Source organism: Colletotrichum siamense, assembly GCF_013390195.1.
Source record: "Colletotrichum siamense strain Cg363 chromosome Unknown KSG_Cg363_contig03, whole genome shotgun sequence".
Taxonomy (NCBI): Eukaryota; Fungi; Ascomycota; class Sordariomycetes; order Glomerellales; family Glomerellaceae; genus Colletotrichum; species Colletotrichum siamense.
The window spans coordinates 6,384,789-6,407,121 of NW_023501016.1; the positions used below are offsets into that span (position 1 = coordinate 6,384,789).

General features: G+C 53.4%; 4 protein-coding genes across 4 annotated transcripts; 3 read left to right on the forward strand and 1 right to left on the reverse strand.

Moving 5' to 3' along the window:
- Positions 1-25: 25 nt before the first annotated feature.
- Positions 26-1,614, forward strand: OXA1 (Mitochondrial inner membrane protein OXA1; the record flags this gene model as incomplete). Its single annotated transcript, XM_036637556.1, has 3 exons — positions 26-97; positions 185-1,090; positions 1,147-1,614. The coding sequence occupies 3 exons, from the start codon at positions 26-28 to the stop codon at positions 1,612-1,614; spliced, it is 1,446 nt and encodes a 481-aa protein (XP_036497838.1).
- An 11,482-nt stretch (positions 1,615-13,096) lies between these two features.
- On the forward strand, positions 13,097-15,002 carry URC4 (Uracil catabolism protein 4; the record flags this gene model as incomplete). Its single annotated transcript, XM_036637557.1, has 5 exons — positions 13,097-13,477; positions 13,615-13,890; positions 13,942-14,158; positions 14,219-14,865; positions 14,919-15,002. 5 exons carry the CDS (start codon positions 13,097-13,099, stop codon positions 15,000-15,002), a joined length of 1,605 nt encoding a protein of 534 aa, XP_036497831.1.
- A 946-nt stretch (positions 15,003-15,948) lies between these two features.
- On the forward strand, positions 15,949-17,634 carry CGCS363_v005709 (uncharacterized protein; the record flags this gene model as incomplete). Its single annotated transcript, XM_036637558.1, has 1 exon — positions 15,949-17,634. The coding sequence occupies one exon, from the start codon at positions 15,949-15,951 to the stop codon at positions 17,632-17,634; it is 1,686 nt and encodes a 561-aa protein (XP_036497832.1).
- A 163-nt stretch (positions 17,635-17,797) lies between these two features.
- Positions 17,798-18,613, reverse strand: CGCS363_v005710 (uncharacterized protein; the record flags this gene model as incomplete). The annotated part of the gene is made up of 1 exon (XM_036637559.1): positions 17,798-18,613. The coding sequence occupies one exon, from the start codon at positions 18,611-18,613 to the stop codon at positions 17,798-17,800; it is 816 nt and encodes a 271-aa protein (XP_036498794.1).
- Positions 18,614-22,333: the final 3,720 nt, after the last annotated feature.

Sequence of the window (22,333 nt, forward strand, 5' to 3'; positions counted from 1 at the left end):
ACCCCTCTCCTCACAATCGCCCACCATGCTGCCCAGCAGAGGTGTCCTCCGTTCCCTCCCCTCGGCGAGGGCGACCAGCAGCATATCCAGCCAAGCCGTACGCACCTCCCTCTTCCTCAATTGACGGAACCCTGCTCCCCCGCCATTGCATCCCAAAAAAGTCAAGGGCTAACTCAATAGCCAGATCTCTAGGTCACCCAGACGACTCGGCGATGGACGTAACTTCAGCTCCCTGCGCACCACTGCCAGCGGCGCTGCCCCCTGGGCCGGCTTGAGGACTTCAAGCGGCAGACTCGCCGGTACCGTGGCCATCGGCGGCGCCCTCCAGACCCGACGAGCCATCTCACTCTGGGGCAAATCCGAGCCCGCACCCCAACAACCAGCCCAAATCCAGACACCACCGGCACCCTCACCACCCGTCGAGCCCGCCGCCGAAACCGCCGCTGCCGCCGAAACCGCCCCCGCCGCCGAGCCCGTCTCCATCCCCGCCGAGCCGTCAACCCTCGTCGACCCGACGGCCTCCTCCCTCCCCTCCATCGACGCCGCCACCCTCCTCGACCTCCCCGAGCAGATCGGCTACCTCAAGACCCTCGGCCTCGACTTCGGCTGGGGCCCCTCCTCCGTGATGCAGTGGGCCCTCGAGCACGTCCACGTCTACTCCGGCCTGCCCTGGATCGGCTCCATCACCGTCACCGCCGTCCTCCTCCGCCTCCTCCTCCTCAAGCCCCTCCTCAAGGCCCAGGAGACCTCCGCCAAGCTCCAGCTCGTCCAGCAGAACCCGCAGTACGAGGCGCTGAAGAAGGCCTCCGTCGAGGCCCTCAGCATGGGCGACACGGCGCGCACGCAGGAGCTCCGCCGCGACCTCGCCACGATGAACAAGCGCGCCGGCGTCAACCCATTCAACGCCGCCTGGGGCTTCCTCCAGATCCCCTTCGGCTACGGCATGTTCCGCGTCCTCAACGGCGCCTCCAGCATCCCCGTCCCCGGCTTCGAGAACGGCGGCTTCGCCTGGATCACCGACCTCTCCGTCCCCGACCCGCTGTACATCCTCCCCATCCTCGGCCCCATCTCCATGTTCGCCATGATGAAGGTAAGAGCCCCTGTTCCTCCCCTCACGCCGCAACACAACTAACAAACCACCCAAAGACCGCTGGCGCAAACGCCTCCCCGCAACAAAAGGCCCAGCAAAAGATCCTCATGTGGGTCATCGGCCCCATCTCCGTCGTCGTGACCCTGTACCTCCCCGCCGCCGTCCAGTGGTACTTCTTCGTCTCCGGCCTCATCGGCGTCGTCCAGAACTACACCCTCACCCGCCCCGCCATCCGCCGCGCCCTCAGCCTCCCCGTCGTCGGGCCCTCGGGCGGCCGCAGATACAACGGCGGCGCCATCTCCACCACCGCCACCTACCAGGCGCCTTCCCCGCGCTCGGGCTCCGAGGACGGCTCCATCAAGGGCGTCGTGTCCAGCATCCAGCAGACGATCCACAACGCAAGGGGCGGCGCGGGCAACTACCTCGAGGCCCAGGAGAAGAAGGCCGCCGCTAAGGAGGCTGCGGCGCGGGCGGCGCTGCTGAAGAAGGCGCAGAAAGAGGAGATGTACGGCCGACGGAGGTAGAGAGGTTTTGTGTGGATGAACAGGTTTGAGAAAGCGCGGTGTGTTTGTTCATGAACAGTGTACATCTAGATCGTTCCCGGGGTTGGGCACGTAGATCCCCCATGAAAATGAAGGTGGGGAAGCTGAAGGGGAGGTTGAGAAGAGAGATACTGTACCATATGGGAGAGGCTGTGTGTGTCCGTCTGGATACCATGTAACCTTGCATCAAGGGATAATAGAAGAATCACTCCCCTGAAGCTTGTACGCAAATTTATTATGATGCTGTGTGGCTCAATCAGATGTGTCTTGTAAGCCGCCAACCCTGAGCATTATCGGGGTGAGTGAGATCAACTTTCCTAGCCATAAAAAGCCCACAACGCTGGTTATCTCGACATCTCTCACGATACGTTGGGGACATTCTCACCACGCGTCTAAATTCATGAGCATTGTGTATATGACCCTACCAGCAGGCTTTGAATACCTCACACTGAAACACCTCTGTAGATCTATGAATCCTCGCTAGAAAATGTGACATCACCCGCCGACCCTCTCCCACTTTCCCACCTCGACATGACCTCTACCCGGCATATATCGTAGGCCTGACAATCCTTATACCCTCCCACGCCGAGCTTGACAGGAAATAAAACATCTTCTGGTGAGGAGAGAAGCGAGCATTAACAAGATGACAATGGCCTCGCTTGTCATCCCTTGGGAAACCCCCGTACCCTCCACGAAGTCTTGAAACTACATAGAAGACAGCGGTCAAAAAGCCATACCTTGCCAGAAAGACAAGTAAGGCCATACTTCAACGCAGAGTCCGCCAATCTAAAGTTCATATTGATAGGCTTTAGATCTACCCAAACATGTGGTTATCCATGGGTACCCACGGGTTTGTAGTTCATGGGTAATGGGTAATGGGTAATGGGTAATGGGTAATGGGTAATGGGTAATGGGTAATGGGTAATGGGTAATGGGTAATGGGTAATGGGTAATGGGTAATGGGTAATGGGTAATGGGTAATGGGTAATGGGTAGTCCCCATTTGGGTATCCATGGGTATCGTGAATTCCAAAGTCCATATCCCCCAAAGGTTGCAATTCATGCGCCTGATCTAGTAAACCTTCTCCCTCCTCTGACTCGTTCAGAAGCCTACATCAGTAAGAGCAAGTAGAAAGAAGACCTTAAGCAACCATGCATCCATCTACTATTTCAGGGTGACGTAGTGCTCTAGTGATTGTTCCATAACGCAAGTATTATTCTCTATTGTGGCATAACATAATGAACAAACCTTCTTTCAAAGAATTTCACCTTTTGAAGCTGGGGGATTTCAGATGAAATTTATGTCAAGTTCGTCTCTGGGCTAAAAACCGAAACAGGTTGTCGCAAATACAACAATGGAAAATCGTATCTCAAGAACCTGTGATGAAAACGCTTCCCGACGATTCAAAAAACCTCATCTTTAGAAAGAGCATTCAATCCTAAAACTTATCCTAATCATCGTCTCAAAGCACTCTACACTGTCCGACTTCAACAGCAACCGGTCGTCGCGGTCCCGCAGGCTCGGACCCATATTTCTCGGCGCCGATGCCCGCATGGGTCTCCCAACTCCACAACGCCGGCTGAAAATTCTGCACCACCCGCCAGCAGACCTTCTCAGACACACACAACACGACTGATTTCAACAATCACTGGTTTCGTGGTGTAGTTGGTTATCACGTCAGTCTAACACGCTGAAGGTCTCCGGTTCAAGTCCGGGCGAAATCATCATTTGGGCGAATGGTTTAGTGGTATAATACTCGCTTAGCATGTGAGTGGTCCAGGGTTCGATTCCCTGTTCGTCCAATCTTTTGCTCATTGGTCAGTTCGCGCTGATCATATTTCTTTTGATAGTTCTTTTGCTTCGCCTGTTGCTTCAGAAGGTCCTCACAGACGGCAGGCAGATCAGAAGTGTTGTTGTGGCGCTAGCGTCTCAGGGTGGCTTGAGTGAAGATGCTCAGTGGAGGCGTGAAAGGCTGGACCCTATCACATCCTACCGTACCCAATTGCTGCCGGGCATTGTGTAGAGGGTCATTCCGGACGCGATGATGTCCGGATCCTTAGTGAGACATTGTGTCTATCATACGCGCTGATGAATTACCGGATGACGAGAGGTCAGGTCAAATATCGGACCGCTCGCGACCCGCGCTTGAGATCCCGTGGCCATCTGAAGCTGCCCGATAGACGTGCGCGAATGGCAGATCTTCTCCCTCCAGATCGTTGCGATTATGACAACTAGTTGCTCGAGCTGTCGCGTAGATCGATCAGTGACCGCGCTGAAGCCAGCCCACTACCGGCAATGGCAAGAGCTGATCTCGCCCGTTCGTACCGTGGACGCCAATAGCACCTCAAGACCCAGGACGCCGGCGCTCAGCATGGCCACCTCGTGGCAGCATCGCGCAACTCGGCATCGTCCCCGGAACCGGACTAGGGGGCGATGCTTCGCCCGGCCTCAGCAAGCCTCCGAGCATGGAAGCGAATAGGGGCTGTCCAGTTAGGATTCCCGAAAGCAGAACTTGTCATCAGCGAGAATGAAGGCCGGGAGCGGAGTCGTGTAAAACAGCGCAAGTCACAAAGGACACGACAAGCCCAACGGGAAAATTAAAGTGAACGTGTGGTCAGGGAGCTTCCGTAACGAGTTAGTCGAGCGAGGCCCTGGAGTTTTCAAAATTCGAGAAGACTGGGTTTCCTGGGCGTGGGCAACACTGTGCACAATTAGATCTGAGCTTGGTGGCCGGGGGCTAAAAGTTGCGTCGGGGGTGAGCGGGGAGGGTCTGGACAACCAACCCGGTTCGGTGAAGAAAGTGGCACGAGCCGACGGGTGACCCTTTGAATGGCGTCCAAGGGTTTTGACGCGGCGCCATTCAGCTGGTGTCGATCTCCTTGAGGCCCGAGACATGGTCCTTTTCCCACGCCCCACAAGTATAAGCCCAGAAAAGGATTAACGTGCTAGCCAGCTACGCTACTAGTTAATATACTTAGCTTTTATAGTAAAACCTACTATTTTTAAGTACCTATACTTTCACTAAAACTAGTAAATATTTATCCACTTTTTTTAATAATTATAAGTTAACTTTATTCCTTAACCTTAGTCCCCTACTTACTTACTAATAACACTACTACTATACCTCTACCTACTTTATATCAAATTAAACCCTAAAAAAGCCCTAAAAAATAGATGATATTCGTGCTAATGAGATTATTAAGTTATTTGATAATTATGATAGCGACTTTGATATCACTAATAACTTTAAAGACCTTAACGCCTGTATATAGTGCTATATACTGATCGGCCTTAACGTTGTTAACGACCCTCGCTAGCTACCTGCTGCGAGAGACCTTGATGAGATTGAGGTAGGCGCTTTAATGCTACTGTAGGCGTGTAAGTTCCTACCTCTGCTGCTAAGTAAGTAAAATCTACTACTAGACCTCTAGCTAGCTATTCTATATAATAACGATGTAGTATAGCGTAACCCTCGTAAGCCCTGCCCTCTATTAGGTATCTAGTGAGATGAAGAACCTCTGGACTATGTTAACAGTATGCTATATTGTAAACTTCTCACTAAATACTTTAAATGCAAAATATATCTACCCCTAGACCTCTTGCTGCTATAGATATAGTAAAAGTTTATCCCTAAGTGGATAGCTGAGTAGTAGGTAGATTAGACTAATAAGAAGTTAGAGATGCGTTAATACGCTTATGATCCTACTGAAGTAATAAAAAACCCTACTTAGGCACCTCGCTAGCCCTAGCGCATAACTATAGCAGAGATTTACATCTTTTTAGGTATATTAATCTATATAACTATCTATTAAGAGAGTACCCTCTATAATTACTAGATTAAGCATAACTACTACCTTATCCACCCTATTAATTGTTAGCTCTCTTGTGAACGCTTTAAGTAGCTATATTATAACTTTTCTACTTATAACCCTAACGTTAAGCCTCTCTGCGACGTATGCTTAACGATATATAAGAAAGTTACCTATTAGAGCGATTAGCTATAGTTAGTATTAATATAGCTGTAGTCGCCTAGCGCCTATATTGCTATTAATAAGAGTATAGTCTACTACTAGGGCTACTACTTTGATATTTAGTATATATAGGGTAAACCTATACCTATTAGCTTTAAAGTATAGGTTATTAGGGAGGCTAAGTACTTTTTTTAGTAGGCTTAGTATATAAATAAGGGCTTAGCTATCCCTCTACTTATATACTTACTAATAGAGACTAAAGAGCTTGCCCCTATAAGAGTAGTTATTACCTACCTCGTCTTATTGCTGCTAGTGCTGCTAGGCTAGCGCTAGTAATATTACCTCTTTATTAATAACTTATTCACTTCTATTAACCTACTTTAATACCTTTAGCGCTATAATATTATCGCTATAAGCACTACACGTGACGCCTAGTATAGTAGGGTTAGCTTAACTCTCAGTAAGCTTAGAAGCTGCAATAGTAAGGCTAAAAAGATACTCTAAGGTACTATTTACCGTAAAACGACTAAGGATAGCATAGTTTGCTAGCTTCTGTTTAAGGACGGCTCCCCTGTTTTAATAGCAACTATAGGCTTTTATAGCTTTAAATATGCCTTCCCTAGGCTCTAGAAGAGGCCTTATAGTAGCGTAACTTATACTAATATATTATAAGCCCCCTTTAAGACTTATAATACTATTATAGGTGAGGTATTGATTATATATATAAAGATGCTACCCTTCCTTTAGTTTTACTATATATATAATTAATATATAAATGCTATTAATATTAGGGATTAGTATAAAGCTAATAGCTACTATAGGCGTTATATACGTTGTAGTAGCTACTAAGTACTAAATTTTAACTTTAACCTACTTATTAGTATTACTAATATTTATTTAGCCTTCTATGAGGCCTAGTATAATGCCTATACGTATTATAGTAGCAGTAAGCGATATACTTAGACATAGAAGCGTTTTTAGTAACGCCTCTATGAGGAGATTGTGGTTATATATAGAGAAGTAGTAATTATAAGCTATAAGTCTATAAGTATAATAAAAGAGCTTTCTAGCTAGCTAAATTATAACCTATTATTATTACTAAAGAAGAAGTAGTATATATAGTGCTCTACGGTATATAAGTGTAAAGTATTTAGCGAGAGGACTTTAAATACCTTATTTATTAACTGTTGAATGTAATATAGGTGCATAGAGTGTAGCGTAGTACTATATAAGTGATGCTAGGATAACTAGTATACCTAAGAGGGGGCTAGGTAAGGTTAGCCTAGGTTAGGAATGATCTGTAGCTTAATATAACATATTAATTAGACGCCTCTATAGCTAAATCTCACGCTATAAGTGTCTTTTTCAGATATACTGCGGAGTCTGAGGCCCTCTTCTGACTGGCCGCCCCTGGCAGTTGGGAAAAGGACCATGTCTCGGGCCTCAAGGAGATGTCGCTCAACACCGGCGCGATGCGAAGCCATAATGCGGCGCACTATTTGACAGGTGAGCTGTCGTTGGATTTGGCGTCAACAGGACGGACTGTCTGTTTGCTGCCGAGCTGTCGATCGTCGTCCGTTCATCGTCGACGAAGCAGCCATGGGTCTTTTGCAAAGATCGTACGTGTGAGAGTCATGAGCTGGCCGGCCTGCAGCTTGTCAAGCTTGCCGAGAGGACTGAGGAGCTCAGGAGGTTTGCTCCTGACCCTTTCACCTCGGTCGCCCAGGTCCGCGAAAATGAGTTTTAAGAGATGTCTCCTGGCTAACCTTCGAGACAAACAGCACCCCGGGAGGCGTCCGTGCCTCGATTTCCACGACACGAGGCAAACCGTGCCCGCGCCTTTCATCCTAGTCTCTCCACATGTTTTCTGCTGTCACTTCCGCTCCTAGAGGCTGTGGCGCTGCAGACCGCAGGTGGCGGTTGGTTGGCTGTACACATCGTCGTATCGGCCTAGTACGTTCCTCCAAGTGATACGGGAACTGCAGCACAACCAAAGGTGTCAACTTGGCCTCTCAACGGTGAATATGCAGTGCGCAACAAGCAGGATTTGCCAGACAACCTCTGGAAATGCCAAAGTTTTCGTCTCCAACAAGCAAGCCTTCGACTGTGACAGCTGTCTCTAGCTGCATGTTTGTTGTACCCTCGAAAGCCAGGCTACCCAGAGGGTGGGTAGGGCGTGGAGGTGTTCATCCGATTTGGAGGACACTTGCGCATTTCCGGGCACGCCTTGCAGCAGCGCATTGTCCAATACAGAGGCGATGCGAGGCACCATTAACGGACAGAGGTCGCGAATCGTAGGCCACGCGAAGACAATGAGTGCCACTTGGTTCCTTGGTAGCAAGTGGCGTAAGCCAAACTTTACACAATTCTGTATACACGATTACAATGAGTGCCACGGAGCTCATCGCGCATCACGGCATGCAGCTCCCAGGCCGGACCATTCCAGAAAGGTGCACCGTCTCCCGTACCTTGCAGGCATCGGCTGCACTGCAACACAGGCCGGTCATCCTTCCATCCCACAGAGCCCAAGTCCCTGGTACCGTGTCTCGAGGGTGCAGTCGAGCTTTTGCACAGGGAGGGGTTTCCTTGGGCGTGGAAGGGGCTCCCCGGGCCGTCTGGCTGCTTGTCTGGTTTTTTTATTTCAGCCTGTCTGCGTGGCCGGCAGCGATGTTGTGTTTCCCCATTTCGCAAAGGCTGCAGGACCAGGCAACCGAAGCACGCAGCTTGCTGGGTTTGCGTGTGCATGGCGGCCGACGTTGCATCTGGAAGCAAACAAAATTTTCGCACTTCTCACAAACCTAACTGGAGATGGGTCCGAGGGAACTTGGGAAGGCAACAGCACGCAGGCATCCTGTTGGACGTCGGTTCGGTCGACCTCGGCACGATAAATGCTGCTTCGTGTTCGGCCCTGTGAGAGGGCGAGACTAGACGAGACGCGACGCGGGTACCGGGCAGACTTAGCTGGGGCGGCACGCTGCGCAAGCCGCATTGGCCGTGACGCGAAGCAATCGTTTCCAAGATCCCAACCGTTCTCATAAACGACGGCGATGAGGGAGTGCGCGAGTGGTGACAGTACCGTACACGACAGGTGTCTGGTCGACTGTCGTTGTCGACTGTCGTTGTCTGGTCGCGACGGGACGGCGGAAAAGGCACGGCTTGGTCTGATCCCGAATTTCCGTGTAAATCCAATGTTGCTGCGGCAGGGAGATGAGCAGCCATGGGAATCGTCGATGGCCCGTGGTTCCATTAGAGCAGGGTCCAATGGGAGGATCCAGTTGCTGGGCCCTTGGAGACAGCACCAGACTCAGAGACGAAAAGTAGAGGCCCGGGTCTGTCGAGGAGAGGAGGACCGTAAAAACTGGACCGCGTATTGCAGACCCTGGTGGCTGCACGTAATTACTACACAAGTGGTTGAAGCAAAATGCGCACCGGCAGTGTGCTCTAGGCACGTTTTCTTGTCGCGGTTGTCGACATTTGTCGTCCAGGTCCTCCACTGTTGACTGGGCGGGTCAGCGGGGGAGATAGGCAGCAGGTTGGCATCATATCCTCGCAGACTGCATGGGAGCAATGGCTCAGACGATGGTCCCTGGCCCAAGAGATGGGACGATCGTACCATGATTACATCTCGACTGGAGTCCTTGGGGGTGTTGAAAAAAATCTTTTGACGGGGCTCAGGTAGACGACGTACTCTAGTACAATCCGAGGGTGCACTATCCATAATGGGGCTGTTAGAGGTCGACACTGTATGGGGGCCAAACCTTGAGCAGCCTCGTGGGAGAATTGAAGAGTGGGAGAGCTGTTATTATCGAGATGATCACTGATGGATCATTGAGAGACGGGACCTGAGCAGTGCAGCAGTGTCACAGCCCGCCGGGATTTGTTCCGGCGCCTGAGAGGCCCCATCGCAAGTGCGACCTGAAGCGCGGTCCGGGTCTCGTCAGGGTCTGGAGGCAGGCGGCAGAGACTGAATCAGTTGGTGATTTGCAACGGTGGGCCAGATCGGCGAGGCGGTCATGGTTGAGTGGTGGTTGAGGTGGATGTGTTTGCGTGATGCGGCGGTCGGTCTCGGTGGTTGTTGGTGTTGGTGGTGATGATCTGGGGAAGGTGCTTGCCTCCTGCCTCAGGTCCTGCCTCCGCTGTTGCTTGCTCTTGCCTCCTGCTTGTTGCCGCTTGGGTTCCTGCCATCTGGTCAGGGCAAGAATGAAGCTCTGACCACCCACGATTACTGGGAAGGCACCTTCACAGTGTTCTTTCCATCTGAATAGCATCAATGCCTTACCTACCGCAAGAAGATGTCATGGTTCATTCATCGTTGACAATGAGGTGCGTCCAATGTGCAGCGGCGGATGACCATTAGGCGGACCGGAGCACCCACTTGAGGCACTAAAGTACACTGCATGGACGAGTGGACAGTATCCGAGCTGGAGCTCCAGTTCCTGCCGGGGCCACCCGTGCTGCCAATGAAGCCCTGCAGCAGACATTGGACGACGAGGCCTCGCTAAATCCAGTCCAGCGGGAGGAGGCTACCTAGTACATACTGGACTCAAGAGAACAGAGAGACCACACAGCTTGACAAGCATCAGCACGGCGAGGTTTTCAGGTACAGTGCCCAGTGGGGATGTCTCCCAGTTTGGACAATGCCATATCCGAGCAGCAGCAGCAGCAGCACCAGCACCAGCTAGCTATCAGCAATCCAGAAAGTCCCTCAAGGCACAATCACCCACTCACTGATCCTGACGGCGGGGGACAAGCATCCGCAGCTCTTAAAGTGCGCTCACTGTGAGTGCAAGATACCATGGTACGGGTATGTGACTAAAGAGATGAAGGACATGGCATTGTTGGCCCGGGATTCCATGCCGTCTCCCCACTGTTTCCAATTGCTGCACCTTCCTTCCTGCCTCTGTGTGTACTTTGTAGCAACCAGTGTAATAATACCTTAAGGCAGGAAGGTAGCTGTGGCCTGGCTCGTCCCTTCCTTCCCGTCCATCGTGCCGTCCCTGATGGCCGCCTGCCTGCGCAAGGAAGGACGATGGATGGAAGGAGAAGGGACGAACGAATGATAAGAATAGAAGGAACATGAGGTCGGTCTCTCCTTCCATTTGAGCTTGGTAGGTTTTTCATCTAGATATTCATCCAGAGATATTCAGCCAGAATACCTCACCTAGTACCTACCTCAAGGCAGACGACATACCGCCCTCAACTCCCGTCCAATCTCCCGGGCCTTTTATTCTTATTGCTCACATCTCAAGCTTTATTATTTGTCCCTTGCTGGGTTCGTTCGGCCTTCCTGTGTCCGTCCGTGTCTTTCCTCTCCTCCGCCCTCCGACTCTCTCCCCACGTTCCCGGCCTCGCCTCGTCTCGCCTCGTCTCGACCCGGTGTGTGCAACAAAGCTTCCTTGCTTTTTTGCTCGTGGTCTCTGCTTTCAGCCAGACTCCGACCGTTGCACATTTCTTTTCCCCAATTCCTTCTATTTTTTGCTTTCTCCGTCTGCAGAGGCACGATATCTGCCGGATCGTGCAGAAGAGTACCGGATTCCCTCCTCCGACTGGCCCTGCATCAAAAGAGTCGTCATCGCATCACCCGTTGAATCCCACGACGCCGTCACTTCTCACTGGCGGCTGTCCGTCTCAAAGCCTCAACATCAGACTCCCTGCGCTGCACTGCGACGTCGTCGATACACACGGCAACAGCGGTTAAGCCTTCCGAGGCCAAGCTCAAGACCGACGCAACTTGTCTCTGGCCCCCAATTGGCCGTCGTCAGCCTGCCGCCGCGCTGGTGTGTTGCTTTTTGCAGCGCCCTGTGTCCCCAGCACCAAGCACAGCAAGTGCCTTGAGAGGGCCGCATATTGATCGTCAATTTCCACCGGCTGCAAACATTGGACGCCTCTTAGATCCCGTCCTGCTAGCCCAGAGCAGATCCGGTTGACCCTCGGACGCTTTTTATCGCCGTCATTCCCGCTGCCAGCTTGACAACCTCCAGGCTTAAACCATTGCATCTTCTACTGCGCGACTCGAAGCAACAGCTTCTTCCATCGCATACTTCGTCCATACGTCGTCTCTCCAAACGAGAGCGAGAAAACGAGCGGCATCCCTCCCCTCAGAACCGTACGTGTATCCATCTTTTCTCCTCCGAACCCTCATCTCTTGCTCCGAGAGATCGTCGCCGTGCATTCTGCATTCTGCGCGTATTCTGCCCAGAGCACTCAACGCCTGCATGGATAGCCTCGATCTCAAGGTCCTCCATCTCTGGGTCTAAAAATGGCCGGTGCATATTTCAGACGGAGGAGCAGAAGGATGCCCCATGGAGCTGGTGCCGGCTTTTCCAAATTGGCGATGGGCGGCCATGGACGTGCACAAAATGCATATACACCTATCCCACGGTGTTAAAGGTTAGCGTAGTACTTGCGGGGCTTCGTTATATGGAAAGCCCCGCAAGAACCGCACTAACCTTTAAGACCGTGGGATAGGTGTACGCGCATACAAGACCTACTCAATGACATACACACATATTGCCCAAACACACATGTCTTTTTTTATTCACTCCCACCCCATCCCATCATCCTTCCATCTTTCCGGTGTCGCGCTTGATTGCCTGTGTCCGGCGTGCGGCGCGGCGCAGTGGGAATGGCTCAAAGTGGCTCGACATTTTTTCGAGGCTAACCAAGCCAGAAGCAGTTCGCCCACTCCCAGCGGTCACCCTTGATCCAGATCGACGTCGGCCAGAACTCTAACACCAATAAGGGAATCTGTTCCTGAGTCTGAACACCAGAGCCCCGGCTCCTCCCCCAGCAGCACCCCTCCTCCGTCGACGGGAGGGTCACCTCAAGTCGGTCGACATTTTCTCAGAGTCTCTTCCCGACAGGCCAAGGTACAGGCCTCACACAGCCCAGGCCACCACCGGCGACAGGCGCCGCCCTAAGCCCACCCCCAGTGCCCTGTCCTGTCCGGTCCACTGGTCCAGTCCTCCTGTCTTGCCTTGCCCATCCATCTCAGTGGAGGGCCAGCCCGGGTTGACTGATTGCTGGCTGCTTGCTGCTTGCCGCTGCTGCATCCCTCCTAGCGCATTCAGACCGTCGCCTACAGGGCCGCAGCTGTCCTGTCCCGACTCCAGCAGTTGTCCACCCGCTGGAATTGTTCCCCGCAAGTCGAACCAACCGGCCGTCCGTCTCTCTTTCATATTAAACCACTCCCGGCGAACCTCGACTTCCTATCTTCCGTCTTTTCTTTCCCCTTTGCCCTCCTTGCGTCTTCGACCTCAAAGCCACTCCCTAATCATCATCTATTCGTTGTGGAAAAGGTCAGCAACCCGATTGCGTCATCCTCCGCCTCTCCGATACCCCGGTCACGACCGCCGTCGCACGTCTTGACCACTGATCGCCCGCGAGCGTCGCATCGCTGTCGACCCGACTCGACTCAGCAGCACTTCGACCCCTCCAGCAGAACCCCACTGGACCGCCAATTCATCGATTTGCCATCCCCCTAAACCGCCAAAATGGGCCTGTTTTCGAGGAAGGAAAAGGCCCCCAAAGGCTCCAAGCCCTCTATCAACACCTCGAGTGTTAGCATCAACTCGGGCGCCTCCAGCATCAAGTCACCACCGCCCCGCAGCATTACTATGAACAGAACTTCCGCTGGCAGCACCACTCCCGGCACTCCATTGACGCCGTTTTCACCACTCCCGATACCAAAGGTCGACCTGCCGCGCCCACCCGACCCCCAGCTGGACCCTGCGGGCTACCTGAGAAGTCTGGGAGCCGTCAGAGAGAGGAGCAAGATCGTCACCGAAAAGGCATTGCGTAATGAGCTGAAGCATTTTGACGTGGACATGCGCAAGTTCGCCGACGTTGTGTCGTTTGTCTCTCAGATCATCAAGGTAGGGTTCGACCAAGTCCTCCTCCAACCTTGCCGCAGCTCGCGCTGCTCGCGTGATCGAGCGGCTCGCCGGCTGCAACACCCGTCCCCTGTAATCTTCGCCGAATGGTAGTGTACTGACCTGATGATCCACCACAGAGAGATTACGATGCACCATTCAACACGATTCCCGGCCACGGACGACACCAGCATTTCTGCATCGGAGGCCGAGACCGAATTGCACAGCTCCTTTCCACCTTCCCCGAGGACGTCGACAATAGCGAAAAATGCCGCCGCATGATCGACCTCTTCTTGGTCAGTGTACTGCTGGATGCCGGTGCGGGTACCAAGTGGAGCTACAAGAGCACGGAAAATGGCCGCATTTACCGCAGGTCAGAAGGCATTGCCGTGGCAAGCTTGGAGATGTTCAAGACGGTGCGTTTTCCAGTGTATGCGTGATTCCTACGGCTGCTGATGGTGGTACAGGGTGCCTTCTCCAGCGATCCCAAAAACAAGTTCCAGGTCGACAAGGATGCTCTGCGCAACTTGACGGTAGAAAAGGTGGCTGCTGGCCTGCAGTCTAAGCCAGGCAATGAAATGGCGGGCGTCGAGGGCAGGACAAATCTTCTCGTGAGGCTAGCAACCGCTCTGACTGAGAAGCGAGAGTACTTTGGAGACAATGGCCGGCCAGGTAACATGGTTGGTATGTTGCAGCCCGGCATTGAAGACCCTCTCCGCTCTGGCCACAGCTAACGCGTCTTAGACTACTTGCTGGCACACCCTTCAACGCAAGCGTCGTCTACACCAATCGTCATCATTCCCACTCTGTGGAACGTCCTCATGAACGGCCTGGCACCAATCTGGCCCCAGTCGCGGACCGCTATCAACGGCGTGTCTCTCGGCGATGCCTGGCCCTGCCACTCCATGCCGCAACCACCGCAAAGCCCGACGACTTCACAGTTTTCACCGTTCCCCCCTTCGGCCCAGAACTCGACCGCAGCGTGGGAGTCGATTCTTCCGTTTCACAAGCTCACGCAATGGCTCTGCTACAGCCTGATGCAACCGATGCAGACCTTGCTCCGCATCCAGTTCGCAGGCGTTGAGCTACTGACCGGTCTTCCTGAATACCGCAACGGCGGTCTCTTTATCGACCTCGGTGTTCTTACGCTGAAGGCCGACGATACAGAGAGGGGCCTTCAACACTACGACGAGTACTGCCGCAGGACAAATGTCAAGCCTGTAGAGGTTGCGCCTATGTTCGAGCCAAGCGACGACGTTATTGTGGAGTGGCGCGGCATCACAGTGGGCTTTTTGGACAGGCTCTGTGTAGAGGTCAACAAGCACCTTAGGAACGAGCTCAATGGCCACGAGCTTACGCTCGCCCAACTGCTCGAGGCAGGCAGCTGGAAGGTAAGCTAACAACCGCACCGACGGAATACATGGCACAGACTAACACGTTACAGGGCGGCCGCGAAATGGCCGAGTTCAGCCGACCGAACACGAAGGAACCCCCAATCCTGATCGATAGCGACGGAACTGTTTTCTAATCGGAACCCTGCTGTATGCTTTTTCTGGGAGGACGCATTGTATCGGACACTATACCTCTGTTTGCGCCGTTGGTTAGACGAAAAACACTTTGGGCATTGAATCCGGGGACGGGGCATGGCAGTGGATGAAGGGCACTTTTGGATGACGGGGTTTGGGTGGCGGCTTACATCGCCTTAATGAACATGACTTGGGCCAACAATGGCGAGAAGGATTAATGGAACGCGAAGAGGTTGAGGCTCCGAACCTCCTCTATTCACCTACACGAACTTCACGACTGTGACAGAGCTCATGTGTTTTCGGCTGCTTTGCATCTGTAATGCGCCCACGGACGGCCCGGTTCGGCCCCGCGTCGGTGGGGTGGACCCCGCGTGTCCGGATATCGCTCACGTGCTTCCTTCGCAGTTCTGCGTGCCTCCAGAAACGGCCTTGCGACGTCAGACTCCCACCCGGAGTTGCTGAGCTCTATCAACGAGGCAGCACGCATCGCGTCGACAACCCCTGCTTGTTCATCCTTGCCGCCACGCGAGCTGGAATCTTTGTCAACCCAGGATCGGAGACGACTCCGTTCGTCTGTCTTATCGATAAGCGCCCTCGAAAATTCCGACCCCGCGACCTTGTGAAGATTCTTGAACTTCCTTTCGGTTCTTACTGCCAGAGCTGCGAAGCGGAAAAAAATTCTATGGAAACTCAATTCATTTGTCCTTAGAAGCGAGACTCAGTCCAGCCGGGTTTTGATCTCACGAGCGGACACGTTGACTCTTGACCAAGACCCTTGCCCCTCCATCAATTTTTGGGCCCCCGTGCCGTACAACGTCGAACCGGCTCAGGCGGACGTCTCACCACATCCCGTCTTTGTCGAAGTCCATCACACACAACACCAGCTCTCAGCACTCACAACAAATTCGTCCGCACACACGAGGACGGGGCAGAAGTAAAGCTACCAAAATGGCTATCCTGCCATCCTCCGCGCCGGACCCGGCCCTCCCCTTGCTCACGCAATGCACCCACATCCTCAAAAACATCACCACCCTCCTCAGCGAACTCGACGCGCTCAAGGACGCGCTCACACGCCGCCCGTCCCCGACGACGACGACCAAGCCGCTGGCGTGGAACCAGGCCGTCCCCGGCCTGGGCCCGTTTGAGCGGCTTGTTGTTTCGGAGAAGAAGCATCTCGAGAGGATGGTGGCTGCCTACACCCCGGAACTCGGGGAAGAGGAGTTGGAGGCGCTGGATCGGAACACGCGGTTGAGGCTGGACGCGAGTAATTACAAGTTTTATGAGAGTGTGTGGGAGGTGGCGAAGAGGTGTTGTGATTTGGCGGGGATGAGGCGAGAGCTTGCGGTGAAGAAGGATGGGAAGAAGGGAAAGGGGAAGGGGGTTGGCGCGGTGGTGGATTTGGTGGTTAAGGGAGGGACGGAATGGGTGAAGGTTGTGACTACGACGGAGAGGAGGCTGTTTTATGAGATGGCGGATGCGGGGTGGGACTGGGACGAGGAGGAGCAGGAGGAGATGCTGGAGGTGCTGAAGGAGGAGGGCGAGGGCAGCGTGGAAGTCGCGCGGGTGGCGCGGTGCATGATCGCTGCGGCACGGGGGAGCTTTGAAGGGTACCGCCGGCCGCGGTGCGTGATTCTCATGAGCCGGATCGAGGAGGGCCGGAACGCGCACGTGGATCGGTTGCTTTCTCTCGTGCGACGGCTCGGAGAGGGGACCGGGGTGGAGCTGGTCGTTGAGACGGCGAACGCGGGGATCCTGGCGCGGCCGACGCCAAGTTTGGGGGACGCCATCCGGAATTTGGTGCAGGCGGACCCGTTTGAGGGCTTCACGGACACGCTGAACGTGGACTGCTCTGTGTTCATGGCGCTGGCGAGCGACTGTAGCCATTTGAAGATTGGGCCGGAGAGTCCGCTGTTGCGGGGCGCGCAGCACCGGCTCGACGCGGCGGATGAAGTGGAGAACGGGCCGCGGCTGGTGACGACGATGTATCCCGCCCTCGGGCCGCGGCGGCTGGTCACGACACAGGAGGCGGCGGATACGTTTTTGCGGATTCTGGGGGAGATTGGGACGGAGACGGAGAAGGCTCGGACGAGGATCTTGTTCGAGCCGTTAGGGGAGGGTGAAGGCAGCAGGGAGAGGGTGAGGAAGTTGCAGACGTTGTCGGAGCACCCCGTCCCCGAAGATCTGCAGCTGCCTGTCGAGGTCGTGCCGGGCGTGAGCTGGGAGGAGGCGCGGGGGCTGGTGGAGGAGGGGGCGCTGCCGAGGGTCGCGCTGGCGGTGGGGAGGAAGGGCAGCGGGCTGGACGCGATGGGGGTGAGTTCGTTTCTGTACGGGTGGAGGGAGGGGATCACGACGGTGACGGGGAATTGGGAGGCTGTGAAAAGGTTGAGGGCTGCGATCGAGGCTGGGTTTGCGGAGGCGGGTGGGGAGGAGGGGGGTGGTGTCGGGGACGGGCCGAGGGTGTGGAGGATCCCGTTTTCGAGGAAGTTGTTGGCGAAGCCGCGGCCGAGGGGTGTTGGTGGTGAGGCTGAAGAGGAGGATGGCGGGGGGAGGAAGTTGAAGACAAGGGTTGAGAAGAAGGTTGAGAAGGAGAGGAGTTTGGAGAGTTGGATTGGGGAGGTGAGGTTGGAGGAGTGAGGTGGTGGGAATGATACCCGGTCAAGCTTTTCTACGATTTCGAAGTTATAACAAATATCACTTTAAGACTACATGATAAGTAATTGCTTTGGCCCCTTAACTAATGCTGTTGAAATGGAAAAGTCAAGTGTCAACACCCCACTCTCCCAGCCCGCCCAACTTGCTATATCACAACACCGCAATCCGGATACTTAACCCTCACCTCCGTCGTAAACACCTCCGCCTCCGTCTCATTCCTCCGCCCCAGCAACGTCTCCTCGCAGTGCAGCGTATGATGATACCCCCAGATATAGCTGTCCACCCTGCCCAGCCCGCCGCCGCCCTGCATCAGCGCGCGGTGCATCCGCCGCCACATGGCCGTGCAGTGCCGCAGGTGGTACGCCAGGCTCACGTACACGCCCGTATACTCCCCCGTCATGATCTGGTCTCGTGTGAGGGGCGCGGTGCGGTTCATGTCGCGGTACCAGGCCAGCTCGCCGGCGGCGCGGAGCTCGGCCTCGAAGGCGGATGCGAGGGCGGCGTCGTGGCAGGCGGGCGGGAGCCAGTTGAAGGAGATGAGGTCGAAGAGGCAGCCGGCGGCGCGCGCGGCGGAGGGGGTGGCGCCGCAGGGGAAGGGGAGGAGGTAGGTTGTGTTGAGGTCGGAGGGGGAGGGGGAGGCGAGGGTGTTGGCGTTGCGGGTGGAGGGAGTTGATGGGGAAGGGGAGAGGAGGGTTTGGAGGGCGATGGTGGAGGAGATGCCGAAGAGGAGGGAGGTGGTTATTGTTAGGAGGAGGATGGGAAGGGAGAGGGTGTATCGGCGGCGGGGGTTGGAGGGTGGTAGTTGATCTCGGCGGTTCAAGAGGGATGTTGAAGTGTCGTCGGCGTGTGGCGGGGAGAGGTTGAGGTCGAGGTCGAAGTTTTCATCGTCGGAGTCTTGCGGGGACGATATGTGCTTTTCGTAAACATCTGTTCGTGAATGAGGCTCTTGGTTGTGCGCCATTGCGGCTGCCTCTTGAACTGTTGATGGCTGTTTGCGAAATTACTCAAGAAGCATCGTAGAAGTGACGTTGGAACGATCTTGAATCTGAAGTAAGCTACTAGAAGACCGAAGGATTCGACTCCACTTCCAGTCAATCAATGAAAGGCGTGATCTTGGTGAGATTCTAACGACCTTCCTTTCTTGTCGATAGCTACAAAACTCCGAATCCTTCGACGCAAAGTGTCAGTGCATGCTAATAGCGAGGGGCCACTTAGTAACAGTGGATAGTATCATGGCCGACGGGTATAGGTGCTCTATTTTCGTGAAGTTGACTGAAAGTCTCTCTACTGCTGCCACTACTGAAACACTATAGTTATACACTCTGCGCAGAGGGTAAAGGTACACTTGAGTCATGTCGATGGCGCAGATGGAAAAGGATGGCGGTTTTATGCAAGCCAGGTGGGAATAGGTAGTGGAGGAGGGCGAGGAAGAAACCACGTAGTCACAATACATTGATAAAATCAGCACAAGTCAACTTAGTAGCGACATTATCTCTACTTCATTGGAAAGTTACTACAAATGATAAGAGACCCTCAATCAAAGTATCTTCGGCCCCCCCCCCCCCCTCCTCTCTCACCTCTCAAAATGGTGAGCAGGCTCGGCCAGCACCAATTGTCTACAGGAGCCCCGGCCTGGTTGCTATTCCAATACGGGGGCTATGTAAGAGAGCCTGGTAGCGTGAAAGTGCTTGCAGTGAAATATCTTACACAATGGTGAGACGTTTGCGTTTATTACCTGACCAAGAAAATCTCCGAGAAGAGCTAATACCATAGAACAGGTCAATCATGCCGACCCGGCGGTATGTAGACCTCTTTGAGTCTAACGGCTCGAGGAGTAGTCCGGAAGTTGAAGTACCCAAATGTGGGGACCACTCTGGCATGTTGTCTGTATGTAAGATCAGACACTCGATATTACTCTCGGCTATTATTTGGAAGTCGTTTCGGTCTTCGGTTTCACGATCCCAGTAAAATACTGTTGAGGTGGGCTTGCTGAATGATCTCAAAACTACGTCCCCGCTGCTAGTGTCGATGGTAGAACTTGGTCCGCATATCTCAAGTTGTCCATATTTGACATTGCCGAATGGATCGAGAGCGCTTGAAGGCAGGCAGATCACACCAATCACTGAAGAGTGAAATTGCTGACCCTGGCTCCTCTTAAACTCTACTCCGCTGCCGACTGAGGCCCAAGACCAAGATGGAGTGTACCACGGCAATTCAGTAGACTGCTCAGGCTCAGATATTGGATCGGGTTTGCCATGCGTAACGGGAGCGTCCCCCACAGAGTCTTGTTCTATCCTGTACCACGCCAGACTAGGAGGCAGCTCGTTGTCCCATACCCCGGCCACATACGTCGAAGTCGGAACTCTTGTCTGATAAGCTCGTGCTAGGCCTGATAGAGCAGGGAGTCGGTCATGCTCCTTGGTGATCACTAGTTTGGAGTAAACTTGGACAAGATCTAGCCAGTTGTGACCAAGGAAATCGAAAAGACTGGATGAGGGCCTGTGTAAGTTGAGAGGAGCATCGTCTTGGGAAACAGTATCCATGTGTGATACAGCAGCCGTTCCATCTTCGGAAAGGCTGCACTCTCTGCATTTCCAGGCCAACTTCCGTGCTGAGAACGAAAGAACGCGCGGTGATAGGATGCGTTCTTGTAGCGCCCAGGCCCTCCTGTTGAGGGGAGCTAGGCATCTTCCTGTCCAGTCTGACGCGTTCGGATATATCTCACATGCGTAGCAATGATCGTCCTGTAAAAAGCTGTCAGGCACAACAATCCACCTAAATGGTTGACCTGTACTAGTCAAACCACCCCATGAAAGACAGGAGTTGAGAGAGGCGCAGTCTCCTGTTAGACCGTCCAAAATGCTGCTGCAGCAATCCGCATTTGCAGTGGCCGCGACAGTAAGAAATGAATTGCCGTATACATCTCCCATGCGACCCGCTTCATGCCCCCAGTCTCCCAGATCGTCCTGTACGATGCATATAGAATCAATCCATACGTATTTGACCCCATATCTCCAAGCCAGGCGTATTGTGTCTTGGTACAATGGCGGTATTGTGTCCCAGGGAATGCACCTCAAATGGTTCTGAAGATTGCTCTTGGTTGTGATTAGAGGTTTTTGTGAACCCCAGCAGTGACTCAGACAGATGTACCGATCTCGAGAAGTCCTAGCCTCTACGAGACGGATGTCTCTCGGCTCTCTTCCAACGCTAATGACACGAGTTGGGAGTGGAGGTAAGTTGTGATCAGACGGAATGCAGTTATGGTGATGGAAACAGTTGATGATTTGACTATCGGCGAATTCCAACGAGAGATAAGGATAAGGTTTCATGATATCCCAAGGGCAAGACGTGGCTGCAGGAATAAATCGTATTGTTAGCAGCGGGATATTTATACTTGCTATTACGACGACGTACCCGGGTGCGTGTATATTTTGAAGGATATTGACTCGTTTTGCATGTCCTCTCGTTGTGACATGCAAAAAGCCCACAGTGAAAAGAAGTTCGATTGCACTTCGTAAGTTGCTCGGAACCTGACGTTCTTCGCAAGGAATTTTTGGCCAATTACTGGCGGAACCATCTTGGAGATATTGGTGCAAAAGTCGCAACATGCTGTGTTTTCAACGCGGGAATCCAAGACATGCGAACCACGCACAAAATGCGTTGCGCCAGAAGGGATTTCCCATTTGCCACATTTTGCGGGTAGTTTCATGTCTGAAAACCACGTTGAAAAAAGGTGCTGAAAGTTTAAGGTAACAGGTATGGTTTGTGATTTACTGCCCCACGACCTAAGTGAGCTGTCCGTTGACAAAGTGCTGTCAGATTGAGATGACGAGGAGGAAGAAACGTGCTGGTACGTAACAATCACTGTCAAATATGGGTGGGGCCACTGAGAGCTCCAGTACGCCCCTAAGGCAGACTTGCAGGCTGAGTGAGTGGGTTGGTTGATGTATGCTTGCATTGATCCGACCTATCGAATTATGTCTTTTTATGTTTCGTTACGAGCGTCATGTATCAGCATTCAAACGACGGCGAGCAAAGACATCACATTTCCTATGGTTGAGCATGTCTAAGAGATACGAATATAGACTGTGCGAGAACCGGAGCTCTGTATAATGAGTTTAGCTATCGACTTGGGATTTTACTACAAACGTCATTCCGGATCCATTGACGTCTGCTGCTGCTTGCGCTACCGGATGTATGTAACAACAACCAGGTTTAAAAAGTTAGCCAGACCTAAAGACAGGCAAGTTGTCCCGCACCTTGCTCCACACGCAAAGTCCCGAACCAGTGAAAAATGGCCGTCTCGTCTGCACTGCGGCCGGAATTCTACTCCCACTCCCCGAGGCCTCTTCCGAGCATCATGAATCTCGGCCTGCGGCCTCCGATCCAGAGTCACCGTCAGAAAGCCTCTGCCCAGCTTATCATTCACCGGTCGGCCCCCGCACCCTTCACGACTCACTCGAAGCCGCCACTACGACCACTTGTACACACGCAGGCACCCAAATGATGGCCCTTCAAGTACTCCTCATCATCAGCTCGACCCGTCCCCGCCCCAGAAAAGCTGCCCCAGTCCATCACTGGCGAGGACTGGGAAACTCTCTCGCCTTTAGCAAAGATCCAGTGGCTCGGAGACGACAAATGGGGCTGGGTCGCCTACCGTTGCTCCTATGCTAATGAGTTC